General features: G+C 36.8%; 1 protein-coding gene across 1 annotated transcript in view; it reads right to left on the reverse strand.

The window, feature by feature from the left end:
- The window catches only part of ARHGEF38 (Rho guanine nucleotide exchange factor 38), a 138,549-nt gene that overhangs the window by 17,724 nt on the left and 100,913 nt on the right, over nucleotides 1-19,912 (reverse strand). The window contains 5 exon segments of the mRNA XM_017862983.1: nucleotides 976-1,287; nucleotides 4,672-4,791; nucleotides 6,231-6,335; nucleotides 11,671-11,804; nucleotides 15,022-15,221. Coding sequence (XP_017718472.1) covers nucleotides 976-1,287; nucleotides 4,672-4,791; nucleotides 6,231-6,335; nucleotides 11,671-11,804; nucleotides 15,022-15,221 — 871 coding nt within the window.

The raw sequence follows: 19,912 nt of genomic DNA on the forward strand, positions 1-19,912 counted from the left end.
ATATAATATGCTGTTTTCACTTTTAAGAAATAAAATATATATTTGCATTTATTTTACTGGCATGAGAAAGCACCAAATGCATAAAAATAAACTAATAAAAATGGGATGAGAGTGGGGAATGGGATGCTAGAGGAACAGCCATGGTGAGACTGATTATACATTTACACAATTTTGACTTTTGAACCCTGTAAACATAGCCCTTGTTTATTCAATTTAATTTAATTCAAAGTATAAGTTAAAAGTTAATTAATGCACAATAGAAAATAAAGTAGGACAATTAATTCTGCTCCAGGTGTTACCCATTGAATAGCTATCCATCTCATTCAGTTGAGAACTAGTGTACTGGAAATGTAGGGCCAAGAAACCAAACTAATTTTTAAGAAGTTGATATAAATTGTAAATATCTTTCTTCCTCATCAGGAAAATAAGTATAAAATTATATCCTAATGGGAGGCGAAGCTACACACACACACACACACTCTTGCACACACACACACAACCAGGCTTCTCTTTCTTGGGGAAAAATGAAATCAAAACAAAGCATGGTTTGAACATTATCCTGCGTCTTTCATTATGCTGAGATGGCCTTCTATTTAGAGCCATATCTTAAATAGTCATAGTTAACATCTAAGAATGATTGATCAGAAAGAAATACAAAATATAAATTGTTGATAAACTTCATGTTGCATCAGTCAGGCGGAGCAAGGCTGAAAGGTGTTTGGTATTTGAAAAGGAATCTCCAAAAAAGAATTACAAATGTGTAAGTCACCGCAAACCTGAAGGAGGAAACCCTCTTTGAGCTTCCCATGGAGAAGACAGATAAGGAGCAGGAGACTATCTGACTGGTTTTAGTTAAAATAAACACGCACACACCACACTGAACACATGTCCACACTCTGAACAGGGCTTTCGTATGGGTGTGGTTTCTAGCAGATCCAGTAGGCCAAGGTAGCTGAGTGTTGGTGCTGTGCTTACCGGCACAAGTGTGGAGTAAGCCTGCTGTGCCACGAGCATCAGGTCCCTAATGAGGGTGATAAAGCTGCACAGACAGTTCAACAGAATCTTCCGAGCAGCCTGGTTGAACGCCTGGAGCTCCTCCACAAGCTGGGCATTGAGGGCCTCATACTCCTTTTTGGCCAAGTCTGACTCCTCTCCTGCTGATCGCTGCAGGTAGCTGTTGCAATCCAGCAGTTTGTCATAGCGTTTCTGGATGAGCTTGTGAGGCCCTGGGAATAAGGTCAGCAGGGCTGACAAGGGCGTCAGGATGAGTCTCTGTAAGTGAGATGCCTGCCAAAAGAAAAAAAGAGCCCATTTTGGAGAGAAGATCAGCCCATACCTTGTCCAGTGCTGCTATTGATAGGCTTACCTTTTCCCCCACGAGAAGCACAAAAGAAAACAGGAAAGCCCTAGACAGGTTAAAAGAGGATCTGATCACTTTTGTGTCTGGCTAAACCTATTCAAAGACTTAAAACAGGCACTCTAGGTTGTAGCATTGAACCTAAACAGTGAGCAGGAAGAGGAATTCAAAAGTTAAAGCCTGCTCACCCAAAATATAACTCCACCTTTTTCTCTACAGTCTTTGGTTTTGTCATTGTCATCTCCTTCAACACTTTTTCATTCCCCTTCTTTCTCATCCCAGAGCCAGCACTTGAGGGTAGGGGGAATCTCTAGCCTTTGACTACCAAAACTGTGTAAAAGATTCACCACATCGCTCCCACCTTTTGCTGGCAGCAAAAGGAATATAGTTAATCCCATAGGAGACTGTACCTTATTCTTCCCATATCAGCCCCAAATCCCTGGCTACCCTGGAGGCTTATTTTTGGTAGTGGAATTATATCCCCTATAAAGATAGCAACCCCTTAATAAAGATATTTTAACCTTGAGACAGAAAAGACCACAGAGTTGTAACTTGTTTGATTTTTAATTAATTAATTAACTTTGAGACAGGGTCTCACTCTGTAGCCCAGGATGGATTGCAGTGGCACTTTCTCAGCTCACTGCAGCCTCTGCTCAAGCCATCCTCCACCTCAGCCTCCCAAATAGCTAGGACCACAGGAATGTGTCACCATGCTTGGCTAATTTTTAAAAATTTTGTAGAGATACGGTCTCACTCTATTGCCCAAGATGGTCTTGAACACCTAGGCTCAAGCAATTCTCTCACCTTGGCCTATAAGTTCTCTTTTAAATACATTAAAGGATTAAGCTGATGCTATTTCTGTGTCTTAAATTGTTTACACTTTTTGGCCTGAATCATTGAAAATGAACTTCATAGAACTGCCCATCTTCATGACATAACCTGATCATCCTAGATTTGATTTCTTCTATTTCACTTCTGTTTTACATTTGCTGACTGCCCTACTTTACCCTTTATCATGTACGATTATATGATATTTTATGATAATTTGGAAGTAGGTTTCTCTTTTGTAACCCAAACGATATCCTAGGGAATCAGTATCTGAGCAGTAGATTGCATTAATTAACTTAAATGGCCCCTGGTAACTTGGTCTGAACTCATGGGAAATCTAGAAGAGAGAGAAACCAATCTCTTATTGGCACCAGCAATAGCCAACACAAATTAAATTTGATGTCCAGCTTATGAGATAATCAATATACACCCACAGAGTGTTTAATGAGTCCCTTAGTAAACAAAGAATCTATTTACTGTATTTACTATATCTGGGATAAATTACTATGTTTGTGACTTGACTGGATTCTACAGGTAATCTAATTACAGTATTGCAATATAATTATACATATATAAAATCCAGTGACTCATAGACACAAAATGATTCACCTTTACATAGGAATTGTGGTTAGAACAAATAAGAACTAGATTTTAATATTCTGTCCTAACAAAATGTGTAGATATGTATCACTCATGGTCAGATAAGAATAACTGCTCTGCCTTTAGATAGATTTTGAGTTCTTAATATTCGATTTTTAAAAAGAGTTCTATATATGTTATCCGTAAAAGTTACTTTTATATTGAACCTTCTCACAATTTTTTTAAACTTAGCCTAATTAATCATCTTATGGTTTTAGGCAAGGTATGCAAGACTCCTTCTATCTTCTTTCTATCAAAGTCTGCAGCATGCTTGCTGAGAGAGAAGCCACATACCACACTTTCAAGTGCTACTCAATAAATACATATTAACTTAATGTATTGGAATTAAGCTAAAGAGCAAACTTTAAAGACTTTTCTAGAATGTGTGCTCTCTGTAATTAAATGCAGAAAATGCATAAAGAACTAGCCACACCTTTTCCATTAAACATATACCATAAAAAAACTATCTATCTATCTATCTATCTATCTATCTATCTATCTATCTATCTATCTATCTATCTATGTATCTATCTATCTCATCATCACCATCATCTATCTGTCTGTATCCATCTATCCGTCTGTCCATCCATCCATCCATCCATCCATCCATCCATCCATCCATCCATCCGTCATTGACCTGTTTCTCTATCATATTAGCTCAGATGTAAGCCTGACTTTCCATTCCCCAGTGCCAGAAAAGCAAAATGCTTCTGTGTGGTTTTTCTACTAGACTGGGGCTGTATGACTTCCTAGGGTTTGGAAGTATGTGAGACTCTTCACTGGTTCTCACAACGTCTTGATGTGGGGGGATGTTACTGAGATTTTGAGCCTGGTGGGCCAAAAATGCTAAACATCCTCCAATAAAAGGGCCACTCCATGAAGATTTGTCTTACCCAAAATGCCTATAATGCCAACACAAAAATGTCCCTTTCAAGATGATCTATCTTCTGTGTAATTCTTGAAATGCTGCTATGAAATAATAATACCTACAGAAATTAAAATTAATATTACCCAGAGTAACTTACTACTAAAATGTGTTATTGGCTCAAGCATGTTTCTATGATTCCCAAGATACATTTTATAGAACTCTTAGAAAATAAATGTTTTACCATGGAACAAAATAAATAACATATGACTCTCAAATAAAAGTCTTTCTCAATAGGAAGACTCTGCCTTCCAATATATAGTGTGTTAATAAGTGTCATATCCTCAGAGAGTACCTTTGCCCTTTCTGCAAGGACTCAAGGCATTTCCAGAGACTTGTTTAAGAAAAGCATAGCCCGCTTGAGCCCAGGAGTTTGAGACCAGCCTGGGCAACACGGTGAAACTCTACCTCTACAAAAAATGCAAAAAATCTTCTAGATGTGGTAGTGTGCCCCTGTAGTTGCAGCTGCTTGAGAGGCTGAGAAGCAAGGATTGCTTAAGCCCGAGAGGCAGAGGTTGCAGTGAGCTGAGATTGTTCCACTGCACTCCAGCCTGGGCAACAGAGTCAGATCCTGTCCCAGAAAAAAGAAAAAGAAAAGCATAGCTTTCTAACTTAATAAATTATTAACATTTCACATGCAGACATAAACTAAATATTGATTTTAAAAACAGCATTGCCACTGGTTACCCCTAGAAACACAATCTGTGGTCCTCTTAAATTTCCATCATAGTAAAATCCTCACTAATCCACTTAAAAAATATTAAATGATTTTAAAAATCCCCTGTTTAAATCTACTAATTTTGACATTAGTATTTGCTTGAGTGCATGTTTTATTTCTGACTCCAGAAAAATAAACGAAAAGTAGCTTTCCTTTCAACCTCACTATTTAATTTGCATTTATCTGTGAATATAAATAACTTACAAAGTCATGACACGAATTTAAGGCATTACTTAGGGTCTCAGAATACCCCATCTCATCGTCTTTGTTGTATGAAATCTCCTGAAGGTCCATTACACTCTGCAGAGCCAGGGGCATGGCATCCTGAAACCCAAAAACAAAGTTACAAAAATGGGAAGTTTTGAGGTCAGTATGATTAACGTATCCCAAATGTGGACTTCATCAGCATAACCCTTAATTATCACTGAGAGGTTATTAAAAAAAGGAACAACAAACATTTTATAAATGCTCTGTGCAATCAGGTTGCTTGGAAGAATATATTTCCTTACATTTTCCTTATGCCACTTTCTCATAGTACTCTGTATATGACCCTCTTTGATTAAACAGTCCATCTTAAATTCCCTCAGTAGCTATTCTTTAGCTTGCAATTCTTACAAATTCCTTATTTTAAAAATCACTCCTCTTTGATTTAAATTCATCAATTTTCCTTAGAAAATTTAATGCTCTCTTTAAGAGAAGATGCTCACATTTTTTGTTGAATCAATTAGTGGAAATAGAAGACTTTCCTGTAGATGTTCCCAAGAGCCATTTACTCCTTGAAAGATACATAAAGGACAGGGTTCTCACTGCTCTCTGGCTGTTATAACTGTTTTTGGTTTTCTTTTCACAGAAGGCAGCACTCTGGGAAGCAAATAGCAAACCTGATTGCAAGGCAGGCTTTGCATCAGATAATAAATAAGAACAGAACAGTACATGTTCTTATATAACATGGAAACTTGTCTCCAAATCATTCTGATATTTTATCGAAGAGTGCAAACAACTGCTTCAGAAACAGGTATCCAAGATATACAAGAGAAAAACTTCTGGAATACAGAAAGGGATCGTTTAGTAACTGATTGACATGTAACACTACTAACTTTCTATGTCTCATGGTCATAGCTATTGTCAAGGTGGCATGAAGGACACTGTTTCCTCTTTATGAGATCCATTAGAAGAAACCTGACTGGTTTTTCTACTGAGCATAATCATACTGTACTCCAATTAGCTGGTTGAAATCAGTGATTCTCAAAGGGTCAGGACAACTTCTTATGGGACTGGAAATTTCTGGGAGTATTTCTGTTTTCTAACATAATCTCATGGGAGCATTTGCATATTGTAGTTAATAGGATTTTGCAGTTCAATTTATTTTCCTTTATATTGATGTTTATACTTATTTTAGGTACTACAAAGAAATGTGTTGGTACAAACAAACAAATTTTCTGTCTCTTGCAATTTTGTGTTAATGAACTCATCTCTGTTATAAAGAAAGCATGCTGATGGCCCATAAGGCAATCATCTGAGCAAAAAGTCCCACAATATGACTATTTGGACTGGGAAGGGAGTGGAGCAGATAAGAGGTCAAACAGCAAAACACCTCTGTATATTGGCTTCCTTTACCAGCAGTTTGCATCCTTCCAATTTTGATCCAGTGTCATAATATAAACGAAGGAACAGTCACATTTACTCTTCAAAATAACCATGGAAATCAATGCTTTGTATCATACATTCCTGTAGAACACTGAAAACAGTTGTGTCTCACCTACCTGTATGTGTTGAAGACAGAGTGAAATGTTCTTCACACAAAGCCTCACAATCTTTTCTAAAGCTCTAAACAGCTTTTCTTCTCTGTTAAAGGTATTGTCTTTAACCTAAAATATATATGAAATTATTTTCATAACTCAAATGAAACAGATATTTTTAAAAATAGCACAGACCATATTGGTCCAGCACATTACAAAAGAAAATTCTTTGATGATATGAAAACATTTGATGATATGCTGTCTGTCTTAACACATACTGTCTCTGTTGGTACATAGCACAACTGATGCTCAGTTAGTGTAGCAAAGCCAAGTCCTGTAGTTCAAATTGCTGTTGTTAATTTCCACATAGCTTCACCCATGCCATGGTAGATGTGGGATTGTAAAACTTTCTCTGTAGTTTTTAATGGCATATATTATGTATGGACTCAAACCATATCACATTTTTGGGTTTATAAAATAGCCACATTTGATCTATTGACTAGAACTTATTGTTTTGTTCATGTGATTCATTCCAATTTATTTCACAGTGCTTATTTAGAAAATATTCTTAGATTCATGGTTAAATAAATGTGGCCTGTAATCCCAGCATTTTGGGAGGCCAAGGGGCGCAGATTACAAGGTCAGGAGTTCAAGTCTGGCCTAGCCAATATGGTGAAACCCCGCATCTACTAAAAATACAAAAAGTAGCTAGGCGTGGTGGTGAGCACCTGTAGTCCCAGCTACTCGGGAGGCTGAGGCAGAAGAATCTCTTGAACCCAGAAGGCAGAGGTTGCAGTAAGCCAAGATCATGCCACTGCACTCCAACCTGGGTGACAGAGTGAGACTCTGTCTCAGAAAAAAAAAAAAAAAAAAAAGGAAAGAAATGTGAAAATTCTTTATCAACTCAAATTTGAAGGATAATAAATAATCTTAGCAAAAAGAGTCCTTCTGTTAAGATAACTCAGCAGAGTTAAGAGTATGTCACATGTATTCAGTTATTTTTTGTCATCTTACATGTACATCCACTAGAATTCAGAAAGATATGCTTTTTATGCTGTGGCAATTTCTAGGAGCACACATTTATTACTGCTATTAATAGCAAGCAGTATTTCTTGGCAATTAAAATGGCTACAAAACAAGATCTGAACCAGCCTCATCCTGGCAAAATCTGTGTGAACATGCAAATGCTTTATGGAATAGGATATGTATTATTAAGTTTGGCACTGGGTTGTAACCATAGCAGTTCTTGGTTCATATGTTTTTAAATTTAAGATGGTTGATATTAGAACTAAATGGATCAAAAATGGTGACTTTTTTTTATTTTTAAATTTCTTAATATTGTTTATTTAGAAAGCTTTTGATTAAATAGGCAGCAGAGTTCTCTGTAATCCCCACAAAATCCAACATCCTCTGCCTTAGGGTTGCTATGCTCCAACTCAGTCTAGTGTGTATAACAATACGCTAGGGCAGATTTTTTAAAATGCAGTTTCCAAGGAGTCATCACCAGATATTTTATTTTATACATCATCTGGCTAGGACCCAGATGATTCCAAAGTAGAAGGTTCAAGAATCACACTGAGAGAAATATTGCCCAATTCTTTCCTATAAGCAAGCCTTTTCCATGTTGTTTTCTTTTGCTGGAATATGCTGCTGTTCATTTCCTGCCTTGCAAAATCCTGTTTATTTCTAAGGACTAGTTCAAATGTCACCTGTTCTGTAAATCCTCCCTTTTCTCCTATTCTTTGCACTGTAGAAAATTAATTGCTCTCTCCTGTTTGCTCTCATAACCCTGGTGAATGGTTTAAGTGATTCTCTCCACTGGTGGATTTTGGTTGTTTCGGATTAACTATTGTTGTTTTAATGAAAATAATAGCGAACATTTGTTAAACACTGACTATGTTCCAGACACTGCTGAAACCTTTCTTCCATTTTCTCATTGTAATCCTTACACATATACAATGGAATTATGACTAATCCCATTTTAGAGATAAAGAAACAGAAGCTTCAGGAGGTGTGGCAGAGATTGTTAACATTCCTCCTGCTGTCCCTTTACTGATAGAATGCACACCTCTAGTCAAGTTGGACACTTGGCTGCCCTGCTAGAGACTACATTTCCCAGACTCCCTTGCAGCCGTCTCTGCCCTGGTAACCAGGTTTGTGCAAATAGGATGTGGATGAAGCCTTGTTTTTCATGTCTGAATCTTGGCCTTATAACATTTCTTTGGGACTCAAAAGAAGACATGGCAGGAATCCAGCTTCAACCAGGCAGATGAAGACAATATGTTTAGAAAAATCACTGAGGGAACTGGGTTCCTGAAGGATCTTATGAAGCAGAGCTCATCTGGATTCACATCTCAGGACTCTTAAAATAAGAGAGAGAGCAGCCAGGAGCAGTGGCACATGCTTGTAGTCTGAGCTACTCGAGAGGCTGAGGAGAGAGGATCCCTAGAGCCCAGGAGTTTGAGGCTGCAGTGAGCTATGATAATGGCACTGCACTCTTGTGCAGCTTGGGCAAGAACAAGACCCTGTCTCTAAAAAAATAAAACAGAGAGAGAAAGAGAGAAATAAACAACTACCTGATTTAGCCTACTATGCCTTTGGAATCTCTTTGTGAACAGATATGTGGTCTTTACCCTGGTTAATATGGGGAGTTAAAGAAACTTACCCATGGTGTAGTAGGTTCAAGATTCAACCCCAAGCAGTCTGAATTCAGAACCTACACCTGTTCATCTTTGTACTCCCAATCTCTAACATTGTGCTGGGTGCAAGGGAGTTCAATATATGTACGATGAATTGAATAGAATCTTCCTCTTGGGTAATAGCTTTACACCCTAATTCTACCAATATTTCACCTGAGCTGCTGACAAGTGCAAAATTGATTGATTTGAGATTTATCTCTTTTCCTGTCGAGCCTATGCAGCTGATTTTCTGATTAACAGTAAAATGCTTCATTGCTGACAGGACATCCCCTCAAAAGATTAAGGGGAAAAATCTAATTAATATCCCTTCAGGCTACTTTAACTGCAATTCACTTTTAGTTCACAACTGAGAAATATAAGAAGCTGATGATAAATATGTTAAAGAATATAACAGCTTATTCAAAAGCCTGCCCAGAATTAGAGGCTGCCTATTATTTCTTAATAAAATTGTCTTGAGTCAGAAGCAAAATCCCAAAGACTAGGGGAGAATTGTTTGTACCACATTTACACATGCCTATCTCAATTGTGGCTACAATCTCTTCTTAAATAAATTTCCAATTTGATTTTAATATAGTTGTCTTTAGTTGAAATGTCTTCATTGTCATTTCTCTGATATGTGAGCATATTCCATAAATGTCCCAAACTTCTTACATTATAGTTACACATTGAGAAGAAGAACCTCTTACATGCAATGGACCCAGTTAGCCCCTAGAAGGATATAAAGAAGTAAATACAAAAATAATTCAAGCCTTGTGTTCTAAGAATGTACATGTTGGTAAATTCAGTACAGTCACAAGAGGAAACAAGAACATGACTTGGAAGGAAGAAGTTTATTATACTCACAGGTCCCAGAGAGAGGAGTCACCACATGCCACACAGGGTCAGAGGCAAAGCACTAGGTTTTGGTACAGTAGCAGAAGATAGGAGTAAAGAGAAAGTCTAGACCAGAACCTCTGTTGGGATTTCCTTGGGAAAGGTGAGGCAGGAGCAGAGTAAAGAGTTTAGGACTGGCTATTTTAAATAACTCCATGGGATAATCTGTAGTTGCTGGTACTGGGCCCTGAAATGATTTAGGGCAAGGGAGATACTGGCTTGGTGTGTAAGAATTAGATAAGGATGTGGTTAGAGCTATAGACTCAAGATTGATTGGTTTGCATATGGAAGTTGTGTTCCAGTTATTTGCTATCCCTAAGAATTGGCTAGCCCTAGGAGGGCAGTCTGCTCAGCCAGAAAGGTATTTTAAAATGCCAAAACATTACAAAATACAGGAAGTAAAAAATATTATTAATACACCATGTATGAAGGACTTTACATCACATAAGAAGAAAAGCCTGCACATTCAAAGGCAAATAACCATACCAGGCGATGATATAAAATAATAATGATGATATTTATGATAATAATGACAGCCAAAATATATTGTTTACACACTGTGTTAGGTGCTTTCTTTATATATGCATCATCTCATTTAATCCTCACAACCATCCCATTTGTTAAGTACTAGGAGAATCTGAATTTACAGATGATTACATTGAATTTGTTATGTGCCCCAAACAAATATTTACTAAGTGGCAGAGGTAGGGTTCAAACCCAGGTTAGGATAACTTCAAAGATGTTGTTCTTAATTTCTTCCCTGTGCTGACTCCTGCAAATATGAATAGTGTCAAGATTGAAATACAGAGTCAATATATGAGCCCTTTGCAGAGGTTGAAGGGGCTGCTTCTGTCTAAGTGGTCAGAAAGCTGCAAAGACTTAATGGAAGGAGAAAAGACCATAGTAGCTCCCAAAGCTGTCTGAAACCAACATGAACCACCATAGGGTTGCCTCTTGTTCAAACTAAAAATCTTAGCGATATTAATATGTGAGTGATAGGCAAAAGAGAAGGAAAAAATAAGGACTATATAGTATACTAGGAACTATCTTCCCTAATTTTGGTTAGAAGCTCACTGTATTACTATCTCAGGACCATGAACTTTGCATCTTGTGATTCTCAAAGTGTGTTTTTTTGCAAGTGTGTTCCATTGATAATTTACTTTAAAATCATTGGCTTCAAAATACCTAGAGTGTTCGCAAAAATACAGACTTCTAGATTGCACCCTTGAGGCAGGTGGAACCCTAGAATCTGTCTTTCAGCAAGCTTTTTAGGTAATTCTTAACACACCTTAAAGTTTAAGAGTCTTTGCTAATCCATCTATTATTTATTAGGGATTAGGTGAAAGTGGCTCAAGCTAGGCTAAACAGCTGACACAGGACTGTTACTGACTAATATAATGTGCATCTGGGGAGTGAGAGAAAAGGAAGGGGATAAGGAGTAGAAAAAAGAATCACACTAAGTTATGCCTCTAAACATTTTGTTTATATAGATGAAATAAAGATAAAATGAATATCAAGGGAATCCTGAAGAAAAGTACGACTTTTAAGAGCAGAAGTAAAACAGGATGGTAGAAGGGCATTGCCTTGACGGAGAATATGTGCTAGTTGATGATGATCATCAGGACTCTTGGGGCATTCTTATGTCCCATGTCCTATGTCCATTTCTCTCTTTTGTCTGTTTCTTGAGTAGAAGCACCACAGCTAAGACAGTGTCAGTCCTATTCCCACTCCCACCCCTATTTTCCAGAGAGAGAGAGAGAGAAGAGAACAGCATTGGGCAATTACCTTGATTCTCAGTATTCTAGAAATAGTCCTCACAAAACAAAACCTCACAAAAATATCAGCATTCATGTTCCCTGGGAAAAGTTAGGTGGTCCAAGAAGAAAAATTACCTGTGATTCTCCTCTGGTCAGAATCTTCAAATGATTTGTCACTCTTTTTGATTTCTTGCTAATTGAATGAATATTTAGTTTAGACAATTTGTCTTTAAGTGATTCATCCTCGTCATTCTTCTTGTATTTTAGAACTGAAAAGGAAGAATGTAATAACATAGCTGAACACATGCACCATAGAAAGTGTGCACTTTACCCAAAGTTTTCAAGATGAGTATTTATATTCAAGATAAAGATGTATATGATTTTTGAGCCTCTGCTGCAGAGGCCATATGCTCCAGCCCCATTGCCCAGCCATGTCCCAGTCAGACACCCACCCCAATGACCTCCAGAAACAAGGACAAAAGCCCCTCAAGGTTCAAGTTTTATTTATTAATATTAAAGTAATCCCTGATACTAGAAAAAGTTCTCCCTCTCGTCTCAGATAATACATTTATTATCTGAGGCCTCTGGAATGGGGAATCTATTCTAAAGAAAACTAAAGAAAAGACTGGAGCGGTGGCTCACACCTGTAATCTCAGCACTTTCAGAGGCCGAGGTGGGAGAATCACGAGGTCAGGAGTTTGAGACCAGCTGGGCCAATGTGGTGAAACCTCGTCTCTACTAAAAATACAAAAATTAGCCTGGCATGGTGGTGCGTGCCTGTAGTCCCAGGTACTTGGGAGGCTGAGGTAGGACAATCCCTTGAACCCAGGAGGCGGAGGTTGCAGTGAGCTGAGATCATGGCACTGCACTCCAGCATGGATGACAGAGCAAGACTCTGTAAAAAAAAAAAAGAAAAGAAAAGAAAAGGAAAGGAAAGGAAAGGAAAGGAAAGGAAAGGAAAGGAAAGGAAAGGAAAGGAAAGGAAAGGAAAGGAAAGGAAAGGAAAGAAAAGAAAGACAATTGTACCCAATGTAAGGAGACCTCAGATCCTAGAGTGGCTCTTCACTGGCTGAGAGATTTGGGGCAAGCTGAATAACCTCTCTGAGCTTCACTTATTTATCTTTGCAATCATTTTCACCTTTCACATTGTTGAAAACATTAAATGTCTCTAACATTCAGTGTTGGTAAAGGTGTAGGGAGATGGACAATGTTACAGACTGCTGATGAGGATTAAACCGACATATTTTTGTAGAAAACAATTTGGCAGAAACTAACAAAAAGGAAAATATTCATAGTCTATTACCAGGAAGTTCATGCAGAGAAATCTGCTTTCCATAATCAAGTATACAAAGTTTTATTTGCTAGAGTATTTTTTCTAACAGCAAGGTATTAGGAACATCTAAATATTTATCCCTAGAGAAAGAGTTTAATAAATAATGATATACTCATAAACAAAATGCTATGGAAACATTAAAAAGAAGGCAATATTAATTGAAAGAATGTTCATGATATATGATTAAGTTTTTAAAAAAGCGAACTGTAGTACCATTTATGTTGCAAGAAGTATGGAAAGAAGGCAAAGGGAGAGAGGGAGGGAAAGAGAGAGAGAAAGAGAGAAGAAAAGGGAAAAGAAGACACAGTACGTCTGAAGAAAACAATAAAATGTTAGCTATGCAAACTGGAGTCATTGTGGGAAGGGAAGAATTTTACTCTTCATAACTTTGAAATAGTTTAAGCAAACAGAAAAATATAAAGAATAATATAACAGCCATTATTCAAATCCTTGTCAAGTCTTAACATTTTCCTTTGTTTCCAGTCTTTTTATTTTTAAAATAACTCACCTAATAGTTGGGGCACCCCTGATCTCCATGTACGATCCCTAAAGGGAATTGTTATCCTAAATAACTGGGCTTATTGTATCTGTATCTATTTGTGTGCCTTTACTATGGATGTTTGGAATCATACAACACATTTTGGATGTTTTAAAACTTTATAAAATAGTATCATACTGCACATACTATTCTACCGCTTACAAATTTACTTTAAGAAAACCCCTCCAGATTGTGTTTTTGAGATTAACACATTGATACATATACTTTTTTATTTAGTTAATTTTTATCTTCTTGTGGTATTGTAGTGTATAATATGCCATTTATCTATCCACTATCTGGATTAATGTATCTTTTTTATTTACATTTATGAACAATGCTAGTTACCAGTACATCTCTCTTTGAGCACATGGGCAAGAGTCTCTCTTGGGCAAATACCTAGAAATTCATTTTCTGAGTCTCTGGTGTGTGCATCTTCAACTTTACTAGGTATTTTCAAGTTGTTCTCTAAACTAGTGATTCCAAGTACATTCTCACCTGTACACCGAGATTAAACATTTAATGTATTCATTACTTTTTCCCGCCAGTCCCTTGGACTGGAAATGGTATGTTAGTGTGATTTCAATGATTACATTTCCCTGAGTATAAATGAAGCTTAGAATTTTAAAACTGTGAATTGCTTCTTTTCTGATGAACCTTTTGTATTAAAATGTTTTTGTATTGATTTCATGTCAATGATTATATAGTCTGGACGGTGATCCTTTGTGTACTATCTCTTCGTTTTGTTCATGGAGTTTTCTTCCTCCATAGCATTTACTTTTTACTCTGCACCTTTCTTTTTAATTTACTAATACAAATATATGACTTTTGAAATAAATATCAGAAAATAAAACAAAAATAAATAAAGTGATTGGACCATTTAGCTCTAAAGTACTGCTGTGGCTTTAATGTCAAACTGAGATTTAATATTAGGAGTACAATGCCAACTAAGAACTTATATGATCACAAATCACACTGAGGGAGGACCCACAGCCTAGCTCAATGCATTATTACCTCTGGGATGTATAGGAACCATGTAATTATCCCTCCTGTTTTGAAATTTTACATTAAACATTAATTTTATATTTTAGTTTACAAATATTTAACAATAATTTGTTAATTCTAGAAAGAAGTATACTTGCTCACATCAGTAGAGAAATTATTACCCCCAAAGCTCCATTCTCTGTGTGCTAGAACCAGATTAATCCAACATACTAGATGGCCCCCATCACCTGGATCTACCCCTTTCCTGGATGCTTTCCACTGCTACTGCAACGTGGTCATTTCTCCTTCTTACCACACCTATCTCCAGTGACAGGAGGACTATATGCAATGGGTACCTGCATCCCACAATATGTCATCAGGATTGCAGTGGTCCAATGAAGTTGACTATACGGCTGCTTGATTTATTTTTTAATTTCATTTTTTGTGTCTCTTAATCTTCTCCTTAACCCAGCTGGCAAGGCAAAACCACACTCTTCTCCCTAGCTTCTAATTCTAGATTTCAAATGATCAGTTCACTGCAGCTACTATAACTACTTAAACATTCTGATTCTCAGAAACATAAAGTGAACACTCCAATAATGGAAAACAACCAATTCATCATGTCTCTTCCTACCTAAATCTTTCCTTCTTTTAAGTTCATTGATGTTAACATTAATGTCCTTCACAGTAGCAAAAGCATCATCCAGTGCTCTGTAATCTGGGTGAGAGGGAGGGGTGGAATTCCGAAGTTCGCACAGTAATAGGGGGTATTTCATCACACGTTGAATTGGTTTGATCATCAAAGAGTCCATGTCCAATAAGTTTGGTTTGCCTCTACAATAGAGATAAATGATATCGTTTCACAAACATATGTTTTATTAACTCATTTTCATTTTATGTGTTTTATGATTACTTCTAAAACTTTTTCTCTTTTTTTCCATTTGTATATCTAAAATTTCTAAATAAAAGTAAGAACAAAAGATGACAGAAAGAAGCAAGTCTGAAAGACCCTACTATGAAACAAAAACCAAAAAGAAACAAGTATATCTTTCCACCAAATGGTCTGAAAGCATGATTTTCATCCTTATGCCATGTACAGTTTACAAGGTTTTTTATAATGGCTTTATAATATAATGGGAAACAATTTCAGAATGTATTTTACCATGACAACACAGAAAAATGTATTTTCCTGATGGCATTTTTGTGATTATTATTGAGGAGAATAACCATTTAAAAATCTAAACAGAGACTTGCAAGGTATAGTCAAAAGGAAGTCTTGGCCTCTCTCTTCCACCAAATTGAGAAGTTGCATTTACAATGTTTTGGAGGTTCTAGCACAGTCCTCAAAAGGGACTTCTGATGAATGTGATAATTCTCTAGTTATTATTATTACTATCCCTGTCACTAATCATTGTTATCACACAATGACATTCCATGTGGAATTCTTAGTCAACAGATCTTCAAATGACTATACAAAAGTGAGACTCATGCCTGACTTTTCCTTTAGCAACTTCTGAGACAAGGTTGGAGCCATTCCAACCGGTTAGGCAGTTCACAGGAGGGGAAGAAGCTACAAGCATGGTCATGCCATTGTCTGACCCACTCTCATTGATCATTCAGACAGAAGGCAGTGATTTCTGAAAGCTTCTTTATGCAGAGACAAGTAAAGATACACTGTAGATAGGAAATACAGACACTGTTTTTAAATCCCAGTAGGTGGATGTTTTATACTTCAATAATGTTTTAAAGTATTACTATGGATAAATGACTGACCAGATTATTAGAGCAGTAAAACAGCTGTAAAAACGTTGAACAAAATTAGAAAAGTCGCATCATTAGAAAGGGTCAGGGGCCAGGCACAGTGGCTCGGGCCTGTAATCCCAGCACTCTGGGAGGCCAAGGAAGGTAGATTACTTGAGCCCAGGAGTTCAAGACCAGCCTGGGCAACATGGCAAAACCCCATCTCTAGAAAAAAATACAAAAGTCAGCCAGGCACAGTGGCATGCACCTGTAGTCTCACATACGCAGGAGGCTGAGGTAGGCAGATTGTTTAAGCTGAGGAAGTCGAGGCTGCAGTGAGCCACTGCACTCCAGCCTGGGCAATAGAGTGACAGCCTGTTGCAAAAAAAAAAAAAAAAAAAAAAGTAGGAAGGCATCTTAGAGACCATCTAATTAATTTCATTTGATAAATGAGAAACAAAATAATGTATTATCACATGTACATGCACACATGTGCAGAAATACACATGCACATACATTCACAAACATAACCTAGTCACTATCACATCTCTCCATTTGATTTTATCATATCACCGATCACTATCTGGAATCATCTTGTTTCCCTGTTTGCCAGTTTATGATCAGTTTCCCTGTCACCACGATACCTCCCGCAGGGCGTACAGTATTCTCTCAATGCATATTTGTAGACTGAGAAATGATAGAGTTCTTAGATTTTCTGTAATGTGCTTTTATTTTATACTGAACATTTTTTCCAAAAATGTGAATAAATGACTGAGGAATTTTGTTCACACGCAGAGAAAATGATGATAGCATAAGAGAGACAAAGACTAAAGCAAACCCAAAGGAAACATTTTTTTAAAAAGAAAACCAGAATAAATATTAAAGATCTGCAAGGGAGTAAAGAGTCGCTTTAATAGGCTGTATCTTCTACTTCATACCTATTTGCACCAAATCTATTAAGGAAGAAAAAAAGGAAGGTAAGGAGGGAAGGCAACAGAAGGGGAAGGAGGCAGAAAGTGGGTAAAAGAGAGACTCGGAAAGAGGGAGGAAAGGAGAGATTGATTATTGGTTTCCAAGAGGACTGAGTGAAGTAGATTTTTAAAATAAATTGTTATAAATATTGAAAACTGTTTTCAGTTATTTATACTGAAAAAATAACTAAAAAAAAAAAAAAAAAAAAAAACCCGAAAGGTATTTTCTAACTGATAGTATATCAGTAGCAAACCTTTAAATATTAAGCACATTTCTTATCTTATCATAAGTAAGAGATTCTTCAAAATACAACAGTTTAGTCACTTAAGTAGGAAAATAATTCCCTTAACATAAGAAACGAGTCAACGGATATGAAAGGTTATTAACTTGATTAGAGGAAATCATATTATCTATATGAATATAATCAGAATTTCTTCTGAGTTTTTTAAATGTTAGCTCATTTAATTTTTTAAAATCACTAAAAGACTTTATATCAAAATATAAATATAATCAAACATTTAAATCAATATAAATTCAACTTTAATAAAATAGTTTATTAGTGTAGTCTTTTGTTATATATGTGCTTTTATTTTAATTATAAAAAACAAAAACCCAGATGTGCAGTCATCTTGCAGGAATTCCCCTCCCACCATCCTAGAGATTATCTTTGTTTCTTTCTTTTGTTGGTTCTTCCTCATTTTGTCTAGATTGTATCATTACTTTTTTCATCACTCTTTGGGATCAAAGTTCTATCTTTCCCTTTTATATTTCAAATGACAATAATATTAATTATAAATGATTGTTGTTCCTCCTAAAAAGTCATAAATACAAATTCTAAAAAAGGCATTCTCAAAAATGAGAAATCTTCCAGACACTTTTGTGTCTGGAGATATACTTGACACAGTTGCCCAAGTGATGAGCAATGATATTCAGATATCTGCATCGCACAGAGAAGCAATATGGTAGAAAAGATAGAGGGAGTGTTATAAGATAATAATACTCCATTCTTTCAATGCCACAAAATTCACCCCATCTAGTCTCCCACAGTAAGATTAAGTTCTGATAACCATGTGAGGCAGATGAGTCCTATGTGTGATATAACCCATCTCAGCCAGGAAGTCAATTATCCCATGACTCCCCACAGTAAGTAAACAAATGTGTAACAATTGCCCATACACATTGGGCCAAAAACTAAACTACTTATTAATTTGTAATTCTATTTCATCTTCCTCTGTCTTATCATGAATATTTTGGCAAGTATTTAGTGCCAAAGTAGCTACGCTAATCTCATTACAAATTATTTTTGGGTCTTTACAAAGTCAAGTAAACACAGCTGGCTTTGTTTTAGCAGCATCCAGTTTTGCTGCAGAGTTTCACATCAAATACAAGAAAAAAGTACAATGAAAATTAAAATGACATTTAAATAGTATAAACACTATGCTGGAAAACAAAAAAAAATTAGATATTAAACATGCAACACATCTATATTTCTTAATGGGAAGGAGAAAATAAGTAAAAAAAGAATAATTATGTAACTATTAACTATATTACTTTGAATTTCCTTTATTTCATGATCACAAGTATCCTAAATTTAATATTTATTTTACAGTAGCCACAAGCATCTATGCTCTTACTGAGTTTTTTTCAATCTATTCTCCTTCTAAAACACCTAAGTCAATTTTAAAGGAAACTATATATTGTTACACAGATAAACAGTTTTTGTCATAAATAAAAGATAATAGTGAAAATAAATACATAATAATTATAATTAAATTAGAAGACATAAAGGAGATAAATGAATAGTAATTGATGTAACAGACCAGAGAGAACCAGTGAAATGGTAAGGCAATGTTCAATCATTTTGCAAATGTTAATCAATTAGAGGCACTGGTTACCCATGGAAGTAGGGAATGAGGGGTCAGATACCAAAATAAGGAGGGTCCATTGAAAATCTGCTTAAGAAAGTGTCTAATTCTTACAAGTGTTGGAGATAATGTTTTGAAACTTTCAAGAGAAGAATAAATACATGAAAGAATAGAAAATAGAAAAAAAAATGAGAAAATTAGAGGACTGGTATAGGAAGCTCATCATCTACTAATAGAATCACAGGAAGGTAAAATAAAGCAAATATGAGGAGTAAATAGTGAGTGAAATAATTCAAGAAAAAGACAGGAGTTTGCAGGTTAAAAGAACTCAGTAAGTGTCCAGTGCAATGGAAGAAATGGAGTCACACCTTGGAATTCATGAACTTCAGAGTACTAAGGACAAAGAGAAGACTCTAGGTGGAGCAAGATGGCCCAAGAGGAACAGCTCCAGTCTCCAACTCCCAGTGCGAGCAACACAGAAGACCAGTGATTTCTGCATTTTCAACTGAGGTACTGGGGTCATCTCACTAGGGAGTGCCGGACAATCGGTGCTGGTCAGCTGCTGCAGCCCGACCAGAGAGAGCTGAAGCAGGGTGAGGCATCGCCTCACCTGGGAAGCACAAGGGGGAAGGGAGTCCCTTTTCCTAGCCAGGGGAACTGAGACACACAATACCTGGAAAAATGGGTGACTCCCACCCCAATACTGTGCTTTGAGCAAACGGGCACACCAGGAGATTGTATCCCAATCCTGGCCGGGAGGGTCCCACGCCCACGAAGCCTCCCTCACTGCTAACACAGCAGTCTGCCGCGATCTATCGGCAAGGCAGCAGCGAGGCTGGGGGAGGGGCGCCCGCCATTGCTGAGGCTTAAGTAGGTAAACAAAGCCGCTGGGAAGCTCGAACTGGGTGGAGCTCACAGCAGCTCAAGGAAGCCTGCCTGTCTCTGTAG

The sequence above is a fragment of the Rhinopithecus bieti genome, unplaced genomic scaffold (genome assembly GCF_001698545.2).
Source record: "Rhinopithecus bieti isolate Rb0 unplaced genomic scaffold, ASM169854v2 scaffold_64846, whole genome shotgun sequence".
Classification (NCBI taxonomy): domain Eukaryota; kingdom Metazoa; phylum Chordata; class Mammalia; order Primates; family Cercopithecidae; genus Rhinopithecus; species Rhinopithecus bieti.